Here is an 18976-nt window from a genome sequence, read left to right on the forward strand (position 1 = left end):
CTGCAATACCTTAGCTAAAGCTTTACTGTCCGGAAAGACCTACTATACCCACTATGATAGGTGTAGGTTAGGTGCACTGGTCTTGTTATTCAGACCATCTGTTGATAGATGGGTGCTGATGTGCACAATGACAAATTACTTGGTGTGCTGGTAGCATGAAGCATCCTGTTTAATATGTCCTGTACTGGTAGCTGGTAGCTTGAAGCATGCTGTTTGATATGTCCTGTACTGGTTGGCATAATACTTTAATGAGTTTTCGGTAAACACTGGAAGACCCTTGTACTTGGATATTAAAGGTCCGGTTTTTAAACCAGTATACGAGTTTAGTTAATTAGCACTGACTCACCTTTGGATTTCCGAGATCATGTTACTTTTTCAGGTTATATTTTTTTGATAAAATGTTTCAAACAGTATACACATAATGTCACAATGACCCTACATAAAAATAACCCTTCAAAAACTCACCCATGGCCTTGCGGCTCCAAGTTCAAATCTAAACTGTCTATATTGAGTCAATATAGACAGTATTCAACAGTCAATATTATTGACAAAGTTCTTTCTCGCCCCTTTCAGGTTATATTCATTATTCTATGAACTGTGTTAAGTAGCAATATAACAATACAAGTAGTGTACTCGAGTTTAGCCATTAACAAATATTTTATGAGTATCACCCGTTTAGTTAAGAATCTAGAGTTCATGTTATTTTTGTCAGACTGCTTATTATTTCTTGTCTAAGTTTTGTCTTTTAAAAATATTTCTTGGCTTGTCATTAATACTTTCAATTTGTTATAAACAAAAAAGGCCTGAGGTCCAAAAATACAAATTATAATGGCAGAGTACAGTTTAAATATATGTGGAATAAAAATTGACTTTTCACAAAAAGATTTTTGGAACCACTACGATAATTAATGTAATAGTAAGTCAATCAAGTTTTTTGCAATAAATTTGTTAACGGATGATACTCGTAAAATATTTTGTATTTTTTCCAAATATTAGACCGCGCCGTCAACAAGCGAGCGTGCTAAATCACTTTACAGTCGATCTTCGAGATTGTTCTAAAAGTAAAGGGCCCGCCCGACAGTTGAGACCAACTTCAATCGATGCATTTTCGGACGCTGATTCCGAATAGCCCCCCACATGTGCATGACATAAAATTAAAATTTAACGGATAATACTCGTAAAATATTCCTGGTAGGTTATAAACCTGGTAGGTTATAAACCTACAAATTGCTGCTAACTGCTACAAGTAGTCAGTGTAATAAGCGCCAAGCGCGAGCACATTGACCATTGTTAATGATCTGGCCCGGCGCGCGCTACTTCGTAGCTCGTGCCGTCGGGCACATTTCGAGAAGAAAGCGGCGCGCGCTACTTCGAAGAAATTTAGACGAGTAACATCCGTCAAGCGAGCACAAACTTTTTTTCTCCGATTTCGATAAATTTGGTACCAAAATTTGTCTAAAAATGTGAATAAAATAAATCCACCGTGTAGCAATTTTCGCTAAAAATGCTACACGGCGCTTGTTTGCCGCGCGTGCTTTTTTCGCGCAAATTTTTAGTTTTTGGCCTATAACTTTCACATTTTCAGTTATTATCACATAATTATTATGGCATCGTAATCAGCTCATCGAGACGAAACCTTTAGTAGTAATATTTTAAGATTTAAAGGAAAATTATTTTCAAAATTTTTCAATCTGAACACAAGGGTCCCCCCTTGTGTGAAATTTTGAACAAATTTTTGAAAAAAAAGTTGCGTCTGAGTAAGCTCATTACGATACTGTAATAATTATTTCAAAATATTCAAAATTTTAGGAGTTATAGGCATTTTAAGCAATAAATTACCCATTTTTCGTCCTTTGTACATTCTTGTAATGCACAGGAGGCCCACATATAGCTCGACGTTATTTTGCTACACGGTGAATTTGCATTATTCACACTTAGAGGCAACTTTTGGTACCAAATTTATCAAAATCAGAGACAAAAAATTCTGTGCCAACTCATGGCGCTTTTTACATGTACATAGACTAAAGTATATACTAACTGCTGCAAATGGCGCGCGTGCGACAGGCAGCAGCAGTTTCTTTGCACTATAGCCTTCCTGTGAAGTCGATCTCGATGGGTTGACATCGTCAATGGTCAATCAAGTTCAGATATTACTTTGTCGTTATCATTATTTTGAACATTTTAACCCCCCCCCCTTGACGGATGTTACTCGTCTAAATTTCTTCGAAGTAGCGCGCGCTGCTTTATTCTAGAAATGCCCGATGGCACTAGCTACGAAATAGCGCGCGCCGGGCCAGATCATTAACAATGGTCAACCCCCCCCCTCCGTCGCGTAATCAGTTTTATAAATAGCTATTGTGTCAAAATTACACTAGCGTAATCATTCGGAAACCCCCTCGGCTGATTACGTTATATCATGTAAACGACCCTTTGTATTGTTCACAATTGATTTGATTGACGGTGTCAATCCGTCGAGATCGTTGCTCTGCTTCGCAGAGCAACGATCGTCGACGATCGAAGCAAGAATGCTAGTTCGCGCGGCGCGTCGAAGCGGCGAAGTCCTCCAAACAATTGATTTGCTTTCGTGTTTCGGGAATTACAGGATTCAGGACACAATTGACTCGCACGCGACGACCAGATTATACGCTTGCGCGAAAATAAGTTTCCTTTCGTTAAAGTAATGACCTCGCGCCTTACAGAATCACCGAGGTCGAGTAAACAATATTTATAAAATCACTTTGAGATATAGTAGATTCCTTCTTCAAAGGGGTGCTTAGAAACAGATAAGCAGGAATGTATAGATAGGAAGCAGAACTATTTATATGAATTATCACATGTCCAATAAAATGAAAAACGCATTTCGAATATCAAAACAGGTATATAGTACTACAAAAATAGTGAAAAGAAAATTTGGACTTGTCACTTGCATAGCTGTATTGAGAATTTACAATCATCTATTAATATGAAGTTTTATTTTAAAAACAAAATAATATCTTTACACGCTTATTGAAGGGGTGTATAAATAACACCGCACCACCATCTCACAGGAATTCTACATTAATCATATATAATTCGGTAATCACATTCAATCATATCCCCTTAAGTTTGTGATTGACGATTTAAAAACAACATATGGAAACTTGTTCGGGTAAGAGTCTAGTAATAAGAGTATATTAAGACGATTAGTTGTTAGAATTAAATGCATATTTAATCAAGTAATTAAATTTTAAATTAAATCGAATTCGGATTTCGGTATTGATATAACCAAAATTAGCATTATAAATGAAACCATATCTGAAAAAGAGGAAAGAAGATGACTAAGTAGGAACACTTCTTTATTTTGTATAAAATTATTCGTCTGAATTAATCTTCACTAACAGTTTCGCTCATCTCAACTAACCAATAATCAGAAAGAAGATGGCAAATTAAATCATTCTTGAAATTCCAAAACTAAAAACAGCGCCGGAGTACAGAGAATTAACATGGACACACACATAATTCACATTCCTTCATACAGCTACTGGTAACCAGTAGTAACCAGTACTGGTAACCATTAGTAACCACTACTGGTAACCAGTAGTACTGGTCAGCTACTCGTAACCAGTAGAAACCACTAATGGTAACCAGTAGTAACCAGTACTGGTAACCAGTAGTAGCCAGTACTGGTCAGCTACTCGTAACCAGTAGTAACCAGTAGTACTGGTCAGCTACTCGTAACCAGTAGTAACCACTAATGGTAACCAGTAGTAACCAGTACTGGTAACCAGTAGTAACCAGTGCAGTACTGGTAACCAGTAGGAACCAGTAGTACTGGTCAGCTACTCGTAACCAATAGAAACCACTAATGGTAACCAGTAGTAACCAGTACTGGTAACCAGTAGTAACCAGTGCAGTACTGGTAACCAGTAGTAACCAGTGCAGTACTGGTAACCAGTAGTAACCAGTAAAACTGGTTACTACTCGTAACCAGTAGTAAACAGTACTGGTAACCAGTAGTAACCAGTACTGGTCGGCTACTGATCTGCGAAACTGTAGTCCAGGCGGGCACCACGCGCGATGGTGTAGCTAGGAACGAAGGACTGGTCACCGTATATGTTCTCCGCTGGAGCGGAGGGAGCTGCAGGTTCCAGAGCTGAGGATCCCAGGCAACATTCCTCGTAGGAGGGCGGAACATCTGAAATAAGGTGGTTGTTAGTGGTGGCTACTTATAACTTACTGCTACCACTGCTGTGGTAGCTAGTTGTTAGTGGTGGCTACTTATTACTTACTGCTACCACTACTGTGGTAGCTAGTTGTTAGTGGTGGCTACTTATTACTTACTGCTACCACTGCTCTGGTAGCTAGTTGTTAGTGGTGGCTACTTATTACTTACTGCTACCACTGCTGTGGTAGCTAGTTGTTAGTGGTGGCTACTTATTACTTACTGCTACCACTGCTCTGGTAGCTAGTTGTTAGTGGTGGCTACTTATTACTTACTGCTACCACTGCTGTGGTAGCTAGTTGTTAGTGGTGGCTACTAATTAATTACTGCTACCACTGCTTTGGTAGCTAGTTGTTGGAACTCAAAACTCGAACTTGTTCAGATTTTAAGGTAATGACGTAGTGGATGTAAATGTAAATTATAATTAATGTTCACAGTGACGGAATGTGTTGGGGTGGGCTCATAATAATATGATATTATTATATTTACACAGAACCTCTTAATTATTATCTCACATAGCATCACTGAATAATTATGTGTACGCATAACCGCTAAATTAAATCATCTCGTCGCACTGGGATTAGCTGATTACATCATGTACACAAGACTAGCAGCTGATAAGGTGATAAGGCTTTACACTGTAACTTGATACATTTTACACACAGTAACCAGTAATCAGGTTTTGTAACTTGATTTGTATCTGTATCTGATTATTCTGAGATCACCTCAATTTTATATCCATTCCCGGAATTTTCCATTCCAGAGTTAACTTATGACAAAGAATGCTGAAGATGACATCAGACACTCCTTATAAGGGCATCACGTGTTCTAAATATGAGGAGTACTGAGAAAATGTACTCTTAACCAATGTTGGTGCTCTCAATATGCCGTTGTCACGTGACAGTCCATTAGTAATCGTAAGATGCCAACTTGCTGTGGGGGAATCTATTTATAGCACACACAGTGGAAACACTTGCACATTGGCGGGTAATCTCAATTAAGTCACGACTGATTTAGGAAACATACCGGATTGTTGTCGTACACAAAGAAGAAATAAGAGAGAAATTTGCTTCTTAGCCGACCGGAAATCCGGTCCAGATGGAAATTACTGATCCGGACGGCTGCATCACCTTTTTAGTGCGGTTGACGGAAACAACATTAACAGTACAAAAACATTGATGACTATTTTAATTGGTTGAAAATAAAAGATACGCCAGATCACGGTAGGGTATACTGACTGTAATATAGTAGTAGTGTGTACTACTGACTACTGTAATATAGTAGTAGTGTGTACTACTGACTACTGACTATACTGTTCACCACTGCTAGATAAATAATGTATGAGATTTACAGACTGACATGGACAGTCAATGTGACTACCTTGAAAGAAGTAGTTATCAATTAATACACGCACAATTATAATACAGTTAGGAACTATATAGCTCACTGTATACACAGTATATATATATACAGGTACTATATACAGCGTTCCCTCTAGTCTTGTGCCAGAGTTAACATCTTTTGTTTTGAGTAACTGGGTATTGTGAAGATTGAGAGCCAACTATTCGGTGCTCAGTGCACAGTAAACATTACAGTAAACCATTTAATATGTAATGTAGGGTTAGATTAAACTTCATTACATGAAACTATTAACTTAGTTGTGATGGAGAACTGTGGCGTATCTTGTTCCTGTTGTTGGCAGGGAGCCAGTTCTTCAATTCTTGTTATTAACAACTCATATCATACACAAATCATTTGATCACCTATAATTGAAATTGAAATTGTCTCGTATAATGATTTTGATTACTGAGGTAGATAATTTATGAGAGAAAATCAATTTAAGTTGAGACGGGGTATGTACTACGTATGTATTACGTGTATAAGATAACATTATATTGCTGATACGTGTCTGATAACACTTGATTATTACTAAACCTCAGTGCTACACTACTACCACTACCATGACAGTGTTACACTAACATGATCACAGGTACACACTGACCACAACATAAAGTCTAGACTTCATTTACTAATTACTTTACTGTTTTACCACCAATGTGTTTTAACCCATATAATACCAACAACTCTAAACGTTCGAATTTTTTGATGAAATTTTGTTTCCTAAGCACTGAGGTACCAACTCCGACGGTGCAATAATTATTTTGAAAAAATTTATATTTTTTATAGCTTTTTCGACCCGTACTTTTAAAAGTTCATTGTTGGAGCTTGCTTTTTTGGAACATTGCATCGTACTTTTAAAAGTACATCATATTTGAATGATGTACTTTTAAAAGTACGGGTTTAATAAATAATGTACTTTTAAAAGTACGGGTTTAATGAATAGTGTACTTCTGGAAGTACGTTACTTAATTAAACAGAGGCTGAGACAATTCTAGAGGAGGCTGAGACAATTCTAGAGGAACAGAAGAGAGTAGCAGAAGCTGAGCGTATTTTAGAGGAACAGAAGAGAGTAGCAGAAGCTGAGCGTATTCTAGAGGAACAGAAGAGAGTAGCAGAAGCTGAGCGTATTCTAGAGGAACAGAAGAGAGTAGCAGAAGCTGAGAGAGTTCTAGAGGAACAGAAGAGAGTAGCAGAAGCTGAGCGTATTTTAGAGGAACAGAAGAGAGTAGCAGAAGCTGAGCGTATTCTAGAGGAACAGAAGAGAGTAGCAGAAGCTGAGCGTATTCTAGAGGAACAGAAGAGAGTAGCAGAAGCTGAGCGTATTTTAGAGGAACAGAAGAGAGTAGCAGAAGCTGAGCGTATTCTAGAGGAACAGAAGAGAGTAGCAGAAGCTGAGAGAGTTCTAGAGGAACAGAAGAGAGTAGCAGAAGCTGAGCGTATTTTAGAGGAACAGAAGAGAGTAGCAGAAGCTGAGCGTATTCTAGAGGAACAGAAGAGAGTAGCAGAAGCTGAGCGTATTCTAGAGGAACAGAAGAGAGTAGCAGAAGCTGAGCGTATTCTAGAGGAACAGAAGAGAGTAGCAGAAGCTGAGCGTATTCTAGAGGAACAGAAGAGAGTAGCAGAAGCTGAGCGTATTCTAGAGGAACAGAAGAGAGTAGCAGAAGCTGAGAGAGTTCTAGAGGAACAGAAGAGAGTAGCAGAAGCTGAGCGTATTCTAGAGGAACAGAAGAGAGTAGCAGAAGCTGAGAGAGTTCTAGAGGAACAGAAGAGAGTAGCAGAAGCTGAGAGAGTTCTAGAGGAGCAGAAGAGAGTAGCAGAAGCTGAGCGTATTCTAGAGGAACAGAAGAGAGTAGCAGAAGCTGAGAGAGTTCTAGAGGAACAGAAGAGAGTAGCAGAAGCTGAGCGTATTCTAGAGGAACAGAAGAGAGTAGCAGAAGCTGAGAGAGTTCTAGAGGAACAGAAGAGAGTAGCAGAAGCTGAGAGAGTTCTAGAGGAGCAGAAGAGAGTAGCAGAAGCTGAGCGTATTCTAGAGGAACAGAAGAGAGTAGCAGAAGCTGAGAGAGTTCTAGAGGAACAGAAGAGAGTAGCAGAAGCTGAGAGAGTTCTAGAGGAGCAGAAGAGAGTAGCAGAAGCTGAGCGTATTCTAGAGGAACAGAAGAGAGTAGCAGAAGCTGAGAGAGTTCTAGAGGAACAGAAGAGAGTAGCAGAAGCTGAGCGTATTCTAGAGGAACAGAAGAGAGTAGCAGAAGCTGAGCGTATTCTAGAGGAACAGAAGAGAGTAGCAGAAGCTGAGAGAGTTCTAGAGGAACAGAAGAGAGTAGCAGAAGCTGAGCGTATTCTAGAGGAACAGAAGAGAGTAGCAGAAGCTGAGAAAGTTCTAGAGGAACAGAAGAGAGTAGCAGAAGCTGAGAGAGTTCTAGAGGAGCAGAAGAGAGTAGCAGAAGCTGAGCGTATTCTAGAGGAACAGAAGAGAGTAGCAGAAGCTGAGAGAGTTCTAGAGGAACAGAAGAGAGTAGCAGAAGCTGAGCGTATTCTAGAGGAACAGAAGAGAGTAGCAGAAGCTGAGAGAGTTCTAGAGGAACAGAAGAGAGTAGCAGAAGCTGAGAGAGTTCTAGAGGAGCAGAAGAGAGTAGCAGAAGCTGAGCGTATTCTAGAGGAACAGAAGAGAGTAGCAGAAGCTGAGAGAGTTCTAGAGGAACAGAAGAGAGTAGCAGAAGCTGAGAGAGTTCTAGAGGAGCAGAAGAGAGTAGCAGAAGCTGAGCGTATTCTAGAGGAACAGAAGAGAGTAGCAGAAGCTGAGAGAGTTCTAGAGGAACAGAAGAGAGTAGCAGAAGCTGAGCGTATTCTAGAGGAACAGAAGAGAGTAGCAGAAGCTGAGCGTATTCTAGAGGAACAGAAGAGAGTAGCAGAAGCTGAGAGAGTTCTAGAGGAACAGAAGAGAGTAGCAGAAGCTGAGAGAGTTCTAGAGGAGCAGAAGAGAGTAGCAGAAGCTGAGCGTATTCTAGAGGAACAGAAGAGAGTAGCAGAAGCTGAGAGAGTTCTAGAGGAACAGAAGAGAGTAGCAGAAGCTGCAAGAGAGTTCTAGAGGAACAGAAGAGAGTAGCAGAAGCTGAGAGAGTTCTAGAGGAACAGAAGAGTGTAGCAGAAGCTGAGAGAGTTCTAGACTCTAGAGGAACAGAAGAGAGTAGCATAAGCTGAGAGAGTTCTAGAGGAGCAGAAGAGAGTAGCAGAAGCTGAGCGTATTCTAGAGGAACAGAAGAGAGTAGCAGAGGTGGAGAGAATTCTACAGGAACAGACGAGAGTAGCAGAAGCTGAGAGAGTTCTAGAGGAGCAGAAGAGAGTAGCAGAAGCTGAGCGTATTCTAGAGGAACAGAAGAGAGTAGCAGAGGTGGAGAGAATTCTAGAGAAACAGACGAGAGTAGCAGAAGCTGAGAGAGTTCTAGAGGAACAGAAGAGAGTAGCAGAAGCTGAGAGAGTTCTAGAGGAACAGAAGAGAGTAGCAGAAGCTGAGCGTATTCTAGAGGAACAGAAGAGAGTAGCAGAGGTGGAGAGAATTCTAGAGGAACAGACGAGAGTAGCAGAAGCTTGAGAGAGTTCTAGAGGAACAGAAGAGAGTAGCAGAAGCTGAGCGTATTCTAGAGGAACAGAAGAGAGTAGCAGAGGTGGAGAGAATTCTAGAGAAACAGACGAGAGTAGCAGAAGCTGAGAGAGTTCTAGAGGAGCAGAAGAGAGTAGCAGAAGCTGAGAGAGTTCTAGAGGAACAGAAGAGAGTAGCAGAAGCTGAGCATATTCTAGAGGAACAGAAGAGAGTAGCAGAAGCTGAGAGAGTTCTAGAGGAGCAGAAGAGAGTAGCAGAAGCTGAGCGTATTCTAGAGGAACAGAAGAGAGTAGCAGAGGTGGAGAGAATTCTAGAGAAACAGACGAGAGTAGCAGAAGCTGAGAGAGTTCTAGAGGAGCAGAAGAGAGTAGCAGAAGCTGAGCGTATTCTAGAGGAACAGAAGAGAGTAGCAGAGGTGGAGAGAATTCTAGAGAAACAGACGAAAGTAGCAGAAGCTGAGAGAGTTCTAGAGGAACAGAAGATAGTAGCAGAAGCTGAGCGTATTCTAGAGGAACAGAAAAGAGTAGCAGAGGTGGAGAGAATTCTAGAGGAACAGACGAGATTAGCAGAAGCTGAGAGAGTTATAGAGGAACAGAAGAGAGTAGCAGAAGCTGAGCGTATTCTAGAGGAACAGAAGAGAGTAGCAGAAGCTGAGAGAGTTCTTGAGGAGCAGGAGAGAGTAGCAGAAGCTGAGAGAGTTCTAGAGGAGCAGAAGAGAGTAGCAGAGGTGGAGAGAGTTCTAGAGGAACAGAACAACTCAGCTGAGGAAATGCATAGACAACAAGGAAAGGAATCTTATGTTGGAACAGCAGATTGCTGAATGCTGATGGCACACAATCATGTCAGTATCTAATAGTTAACATACATCGGAATTTGGAAACCAGTTACAAGATCTAGGATTGTGAACATTAAGCGGGGGGGGGGGGGGGGGGGGGGGGGGGGGGGGGGGGGGGGGGGGGTGGGGGGGGTGGGTGGGGATCAGGTACCAAGTGCCGTACGTGACGTCGGACTAAGTGCAACTTTGGAATTTACAAAAAAGACCCACCCACCCCCCCTTCGCGGTACTAACTTTTTTTTCGGATAATATTTAGGACACCCACCCCTTTTGCGGTACTAACTGTTGAGAAATCACGGTACTGACTGTGTTTTGGTATATAATATAAGATACCCACCCATAAATTGCTTTAAACAGCTCATTAAACATTGGGGAATGGACAAAGTCCTACCCACTATTTAATAGGGATTTTGTTTCAATGCAGTCGAAATTAAATAAAAAGTTACAAAAAAGGAAACAAATAAAAAACCCCAAAAAAAAAAAAAAAAAAAAAAAAAAAACCCCCTAAAAACCCCAAAAAAAAAAAAAAACCCTTTCCCAAAAAATTGGGAAAATTTGAGGAAAAGGGGATTTTTTTTTTGGGGTTTTTGGGACCCCCCCTTTTGTCCCCTACCTTGTACAAACTAAATTTTTTGGGGAAAAATGACCCAAAAGGACCCACCACTTAGTTACAAAAGTACTAACGTGTTTTGGAAGGGAAATATGCCCCACCCCCCCCCCTTTTTTTAAAAAAAAAAGTATATTAAAGGCCCCCTCTGGAAAAACGTGGAAAAAAACCCCGGGTAAAAAACGTGGACCCTTTCCAAAAATTCAAAAAAAAACCCCAGAAGTCACAAAAAAGAAATTTTTCTGTTGTGTCTTCCTTTCCCTGTTTCAGACAATTACCTCCATTACAGTTTTCCCGACATTAACCCATGCCAGCAAACTTTGTCCCAGCTTATAAAAAAAAACCCTTACTTTTAAAAGTACATTTTTTTCTTTAAAACCTGTCCTTTTAAAAGAAAAAAATTTTCGAAGTTTATGCACTTTTAAAAGTCGGTATTTTTTTAAAAGGGTAAAAACCCAATTGTCTAGAATGATGTACTTTTGAAAGTCCCACCCAAATTTAAACCCCTCTCAATTAGACCAAATTTAATGATTTTTATGCCCCCCACTTTAAAATAGCATTTTTTTATTGCACAATCGTTTTGGGGCAATATTAAAAAAAAAAATTTTTGGGAACCACAAAAGTTGGAAAATTTGGGCTTGGTTGGTCCCCGAGAATTTACCTTTTTTCCCCAAAGTACCATTTTTGACCACCTTTGCCAACACCCTTTATAAATTTTCCCCTTTTTTAAAACCACCCGGGGCCAGGGTTTTTTTAAAATCATCGGGAAAGCCCTTTTTCCTCCCCTAATGAAAAAAAAAACTGATATCAAAAAATATTTTCACGAAAAAGGGTTAGGTCACTTTTTAAATAAAACCGAAACTTTTAAAAAAATTTACCGGGGAAGAATATGGGTTAAGAGTAAAAGGTGAACATTTCGTATTGTTGGACTAATGCCAACTTACGCGATATCTCGTATAAAATACGTGTGATATGTTAACAGTTTTATAGCTGCGATCATTGCTCAGTTCAGTTGTTGTGCGCTAAAGAAGTGAAAATAGAATAACTATCTCTCGAGAATATGTAATAGCGCGGATGTTAATTACAAATAACTGGGTAATTACATTAGCACATTGTCACGAGCTGCCAAATTGTTCTACTCACACTGTCTTCAGTATTCACTGTATTTTAGTGTGTATTTTTAGCTTTAACAATGTTCAGCTGTAAATTGGCACTTAGCCAATCAGCTGGTTAAAACAAAGCAGATCACAAAACCAAGCTCTAAAAGGTGAGATTCATATTTACAATAGTTACAGGATTGACCCCACTAGTATATATAAAACATTTATCAAAAGTTTTTTCTGAATTTGCATATCAAAAACAAAAAAAACTCCTTTTTTTTTTAAATTTTAAAAATTTGCTTCGGGCCCCCTCTGGATATTATATTTTAAGTAAAACACAACCATTGGGTTTTATATTTTAACCCTGTCTTTCTGCCAGGGTCCAATATTCAACACTTCCTCCCCTCCGCAAAAATACCAATTTTTGACTCCCCAGTTTATTTATATTATTTACCAGTAAGTAGTTTATATATAAAAATATTTATAGTTTTTATACCCGTTATATGTTATTAAAAAACCCAGTGGGAATATTAATACTAAAACAATAAAAAGTATTATCCCAGTTTAAAATGATATTTTTTCCCAGTGAAAGTTTATCCCTTTTTATACTAAAACAAATGTTAAGTTTTAATTCCCGTTAAAAGATATTATTTACCTTATTAGTTTTTATATTTATAAAAAAAATTTTTAGTTTTAAATACCAGTTAAAAAATTATTTTTATTCCCAAAGTATTAGTTTTTAAACTAAAACAATATTTAATAGTATTTATCCCAGTTTTTTATTTATTTTAAATTCCAGTATTGGGTTTTTATACTATACAAAAATTTTTATAGTATTCACAAGGATTATCCCCAAACCCTTTGACCGGCGAACGATACCCTACTCAGAAGAAAATGAAACACAATCTTCTAGAAAAAATTTTGATTTTTTAGTATTTTTTCACCTGGGGCCATAAAAAGGGTGACATAATCAAAAGATAGAAAATGGTTATTTTCCCTAAATTTATAAACTCAAACTTAAAAAGGGAAAAATGCCGGTGAAATTTTAAAACATAAAATAAAAGGTTTATAGAAATTATCCCCATTTTATGATATTATTACCAGTATTTAGAATTATTACTATACAAAGTAAAAGTATTAAAACCCCAGTTAAAAATAAATATTTTCCCCATAGTAGTTTTTATACTATACATATTTTAAAAGTAAAAAACCCTTTTTTAAAATGAAAACATCCCAAAGTAGTATTTTTAATACAAAACAATATTTTTTAAAGTTTTAATAAAAATTTTCTAAACCCCTGAAACCCCGGGAAACCTTTTAAACCACAAATTTTGGGCGAGTGGTTACAAAATACACATTTCCAAAATTTGCTAAATGGTTACCCCGCGTGTAGGGACCCCGGGTGATTAGAAGGGGATTGAAGTTACCAGTGCAGCTTACAACTCCCAGGGGCAACTATTTTTGTTTGGGGGTTGGGCCCCTACTAGTTCCCGGAATTTAATAGCCCAAAAGTAGAATTTGATTTACTGGGGTTAAACCTTCTTTTTTGAATACAAATAGAACTAAAGAATTTAAATAATACCTAACTGAAAATTTTTTAAGTGTTATTTAAAAAGGGAGAAATTTTAAAACGTGTTTTTCCAGTGAAAATTGTGTTTGGGTACCCCATTTAAAAGTTCTCTTGTGTAAAAACCCCCCCCCCCCCAATAAAATTAGAAGATCCCTCTACATTGCATGGGGGTTACCCCCCCTTTTTCCCAAATTTTTAAAAAACTTGCAACCCCCCCCGACAAAAAAAGGGTAAAGGGTTGACATCAATACCCATCCCTTTTTTGGGGGCCTGTTTTAATAAACCCCCAGTTTCCCAATGTAGGATTGTAGGATATTGTAGGATATTGTAGGATATTGTAGGATTAGTAGTACAGCGTGGCGTGTTTTTTAAGATTACCTCTTAACCTATGGCAGTCATTCTTATGGCAGTTCAAAAAATGAACGCCTCTCGTAGGATATCTCCAGCAATTGAGAATCTTAGAGATCAGTCCAAGGTTGAAGAGTACTGCATTGCTCTTCAAAATCGTTTTAGCTGCCTACCAATGGAGGAGAATCTTGATGGAGAATGGACACTATTAAAGAAGTGTCTATGGAGGTACTGGGTGAGCGCCCCCGGCGCAGAAAGCAGCAGCATTTGTCTCAGGAGACAAAAACCCTTATTGCAGAACGCAGTAAGATTAAACAGATGGCGCCTAGTGACAACAACAATAGGAGCGAGTATTCTCGGGCCAACAAACTTGTCAAAAAGAGCTGCAGGAAAGACGACGAGAATTGGGCTCTTAGAGTTGCAGCAGATCTGGAAACAGCTGCTGTCCATGGCCGTCAAAGGGAAGTCTGGCAACGGATAAAAACACTGTCCGGTAAGAAGAATCGAAAATCAACTGCTGTAAGAGACAAATCCGGGAAGTTGATTGCTGATCCCTCTGCTCAGAGAGAGAGATGGGGAGAACATTTTTCGGAGCTATTAAACCCTCCTCCCACGAATGCGGATATGTCTGACCTGGACCATCTTGAAGTGGTTCCATGCTTTCCCTATTTTAGTGATGGTGATGGTCCCCCCACAAGACTTGAGATTTTAAAATGTCTCAAAAAATTGAAGAACCACAAAAGTGCTGGGATTGACGAAATCTCTAATGAGCAGTTAAAGTATGGGGCGAGTGGTCTTGTGGATAGGATGGAGAAATTGTTCTCTAAAGTTTGGAATTCAGAAGCAGTGCCTGACGACTGGTTGAAAGCAGAGGCACATATTAGGTGCGATGGGTGCGGGATCGCACAATTTAACATTTTCCGCACATTTCCGCATAATTTATTGTTTTCCGTACACTTCCGCACATTTTGTAATTTTCTGCATATTTCCGCATAATCTAGCATTTTCCGCGTAATTTCGCATAATTTTGAAATTTTCGCGTTAAGATTTTCGAGTGTAAAAACCAAAATATGTTAAAAGTCGGGCCCTTTTAGGACCATGTCTCAGGCCCTTTTAGGACCGTGACTCAGGCCCTTTTAGGACCGTGACTCAGGCCCTTTCGGGACCGTGACCCAGGCCCTTTCGGGACCCTGACCCAGGCCCTTTTGGAACTCATACCTAGGCCACGTGACCCAGTTACCACGTGACCTAGGCCCTTTCGGGACCCTGACCCAGGCCCTTTCGGGACCATGACCCAGGCCCTTTTGGGACCATGACCCAGCCCCTTTCGGGACCGTTACCCAGGCCCTTTCGGGACTGTGACCCAGGACCTTTCGGGACCGTGACCCAGGCCGTTATGGAACCCTCGTCGTTACCGTACTTCGATCATACCTGCAGCCCTTTTTATCGGGTGATGAGCTCTATTCGTTGTAGCGATGGCTTTATAGTGGGCTTAATGGATCTTGAATCAAATGGTTTACAAGTACTGACGATCAATGCCAACAAGCGTGTCACATATTTGCGATCACGCATGGGATCTGATCGACTCTATCAAGAGCCGTCTTCAAATAATTGTCTACTGATCTCTACCAGATCAAGTCACTGTTCTCAGATAACTGAATCTCAATATAGGTTCAATCATGGTCTTAGTAAAGAACTACACCCTCAGTAACTGCACATAAACAGACCTATTTTTGATAAGAGCGGCGGTTATACGTTTAGAATTTCCAAAGTCCTTCAGAAAATGCAAAAGAAAACCGCACAATTCCCGCACAAATTTCGAAAAAAATCGTCGCACATTTGCCGCATAATTGGTAAAAATTTACCGCACCTTACCGCACATTTTACCTTTATAGTCGGGTGCGGTACCGCATAATTTCGATTTTTTTACCGCACCTAATATGTGCCTCTGGTTGAAAGGCATCGTGATAATTGTACCAAAGAAGGGTGATACCTCTCATTGCTCCAATAATAGGGGGATCACTCTAAGATCTACAGCATCTAAACTGTATAAAATCATCATATTACAACGCATGAGTGACGGTTTAGAAAGTTTGCTACGAGACAATCAGTGTGGGTTTAGAAAGAACAGATCATGCATTGATCAGATTTATTCACTCCGCACTATTATACATAACTGCATTGAATATAATCTCCCCCTGTATGTAAATTTTGTGGACTTCAAGGCAGCTTTTGATTCCATCGACAGGAATTATATTTGGAAAGCTTTCAGTCATTATGGCCTGCCATGTAAATACATTCGAATAATACAGGCATTCTTTAATGGAACTGTTAGTGCTGTTAGACACAATGGTGAACTATCAGAATGGTTTGAAGTAAGTTCAGGCAGTGGCCAAGGAGACATTCAGGGTCCCCCACTTTTTAATGTCTGCCTCAATGTGGCTGCTGAGAGAACAGAAAGCAACAAAGTGGTGTCCCACGGAGCGGTTCTTCAAAGATCTATCAGTCCGCTTGTTGATGATATCACTGTTTTAGATACAGATTATGCAGATGACATGGCTGTACTGGATAACAGCGAGGAAGGTCTTCAAGAAACAACTGACCTTTTGTGTATGTATGGTGCCCAGGGAGGTCTTAGAATCAATGGTAAAAAGACTGAGGCTATGGTTATTGGGAAAGCAACCTCTCAACGGCCATACACGAAAGAAGCCACAGTGAACATCACTGTTGAAGACACGCCAGTGCAGCAAGTTAGTGACTTTACGTACTTAGGTACAATTATTTCCAGCGACGGTACTATCGACCGTGAGCTGTCAGCTAGGATTCAGAAAGCTTCCGGAGCCTTCAATCAACTGAGTAATATATGGAAAAACCGCAACATCCAGTCTTATACAAAGATCAGGATTTATAAGGCAGCGGTTTTGACAATATTGTTATATGGTAGTGAGGTTTGGAACACAACTAAAAAGCAGCTACATCGCTTTGAGGTGTTCCATCAGCGTTGCTTGAGGAGAATACTTAGGATAAGATGGCTCGATCGGGTTAGAAACACTGAAGTGCTGGAGCGTGCAAAGATAAATCCAGTAGAGACGTACATAGGAGCAAACCGCCTGCGTTGGTTTGGCCATGTCACCAGAATGCCAGACACTAGGCTTCCTAAGTACCTGCTTAACTGGACCCCTGCCCATGGGAGAAGATCTAGGGGCCGTCCAAGAAAGAACTGGAGGAAATGTTTGCTGGAAGATGCTGCAGCGTTTACAGGAAACACTGACATAGACCTAGAAGGAGCGAGCGAGATGGCTAGTGACCGCAAACTTTGGAGGGAGATGATACGTCACAAACGGGAGTTCATTGGTGCAGGCCACTCGAATGATTGAGGAGACCTAATCAAGTACAAGTAAGTCTTAACCTATTACATTACATTGCATTACATAAATACACACGAACAGCTGGCATACTATAACATATTTGAGCATTATATCCACACATAATGATGTCACATGCTGCACTATTACTAGGTTGTATTAAAGATAGTAACATATTGCCACTTGCCAGTAGCATATTGCCAGTTGCATATTGCCAGTAGTATATTGACTACTGGCAACTATTATTTACAATAACTGCTGAGTCACAACATTGAGTCTGCCTATGTTAGCTACCTACCTAGTACCTACTGTTACACTGTTACACTGTTACACTGTTACACTGTTACACCTCTGTTGCTGACAGTAACTTGACACTGTTAATAACAGACGGCAGTTTATTAACAGTGTCGGGGGGGATGCAACGTCAATTAATGTCAATTAAGGGGGGGGGGGTCAATGGGTATTTTTTTGTGAAACTTGATTTCGAGATAGTAGTTGACCAACAAACTAGGACCAGTGACCGAACTTTTGAGGGGGTCCCGGACCCCAACCGCCAAACGGTGCGCGCAGGGCAGCCACGCCCATATTTGGTCCAAATTAGGCCCAATTTAGCCAAATACCCTGAACATGCCCAAAACCCAGGTTTATGGTGCTCTACTTGTAGCTAGTGGTCTCCTGAACTCGTATATGAAATTTCATCAAGATTGGACAAAAAATGACTGAGTTATGAGCCAAAAACCATATGCCCATATTTGGGCATACGCACCAAATTTGGTAGATTTCGTGCCATAAATTGGTCAAATATCAATATTTTTGGATGAGACTTACTTTATATGAAAGGTAAGCCTAAACTACATATTCTCTGTAAGTTATAGCTTTATATCTGTTTAAATGTGGATACTAAGGCGAAAAAACCACAAAAAATGAACTAAATTGCCCATATCTCGGTTCGCGATATTCGCGGAATTGATCTCACCAAAATTGTAACAACTCAATCAGTTTTCAAAATTTTTGCATGAAATTTTTGAAATCGACTCGAAATCGCATTTCGACCTTATTTTAAGAACGGATTTTTGATTTAGGCCTCAAAAAAAATTTGGCGGCCAAATTCCAAAATTATATTACAGAAATTCAGAATTTGGCCGCCAAATTTTTTTTGAGGCCTAAATCAAAAATCCGTTCTTAAAATAAGGTCGAAATGCGATTTCGAGTCGATTCCAAAAATTTCATGCAAAAATTTTGAAAACTGATTGAGTTGTTACAATTTTGGTGAGATCAATTCCGCGAATATCGCGAACCGAGATATGGGCAATTTAGTTCATTTTTTGTGGTTTTTTCGCCTTAGTATCCACATTTAAACAGATATAAAGCTATAAATTACAGAGAATATGTAGTTTAGGCTTACCTTTCATATAAAGTAAGTTTCATTCAAAAATATTGATATTTGACCAATTTATGGGACGAAATCTACCAAATTTGGTGCGTATGCCCAAATATGGGCATATGGTTTTTGGCTCATAACTCAGTCATTTTTTGTCCAATCTTGATGAAATTTCGTATACGAGTTCAGGAGACCACTAGCTACAAGTAGAGCACCATAAACCTGGGTTTGGGGCATGTACAGGGTATTTGGCTAAATTGGGCCTAATTTGGACCAAATATGGGCGTGGCTGCCCTGCGCGCACCGTTTGGCGGTTGGGGTCCGGGACCCCCTCAAAAGTTCGGTCACTGGTCCTAGTTTGTTGGTCAACTGCTATCTCGAAATCAAGTTTCACAAAAAAATACCCATTGGCCCCCCCCCTTAATGTCAATTAATGTCAATTAATGTCAATTAATGTCAATTAATGTCAATTAATGTCAATGTCAGTTTTGCAAAATTTTGGAATACTGACATTAATTGACACGATATTTTTCGACCAGAGATTATGTAGTTCTACCATATTTTTAGCAC

The 18976-nt window shown here is 39.6% G+C and overlaps 1 protein-coding gene across 2 annotated transcripts in view; it reads right to left on the bottom strand.

Moving 5' to 3' along the window:
* Positions 1-2858: 2858 nt before the first annotated feature.
* The window catches only part of LOC134819502 (arrestin domain-containing protein 2-like), a 57209-nt gene continuing 41091 nt past the window's right edge, over positions 2859-18976 (bottom strand). The window contains exons 10-11 of one of the 2 annotated variants that reach the window (XR_010160779.1): positions 3664-4174; positions 2859-3593 (exon numbers count right to left, since the gene is read on the bottom strand). Coding sequence is in view for 1 of the 2 variants with exons in the window: in XM_063829462.1 (XP_063685532.1) it covers positions 4014-4174 (161 nt within the window). In the remaining variant the exon portion in view is untranslated. Of the gene's footprint in view, positions 4175-18976 lie in introns of both variants that reach the window. The other variant, XM_063829462.1, reaches the window with a different exon arrangement.

This window comes from Bolinopsis microptera, chromosome 8 (genome assembly GCF_026151205.1).
Source record: "Bolinopsis microptera isolate Bmic1 chromosome 8, MBARI_Bmic_1.0, whole genome shotgun sequence".
Lineage (NCBI taxonomy): Eukaryota > Metazoa > Ctenophora > Tentaculata > Lobata > Bolinopsidae > Bolinopsis > Bolinopsis microptera.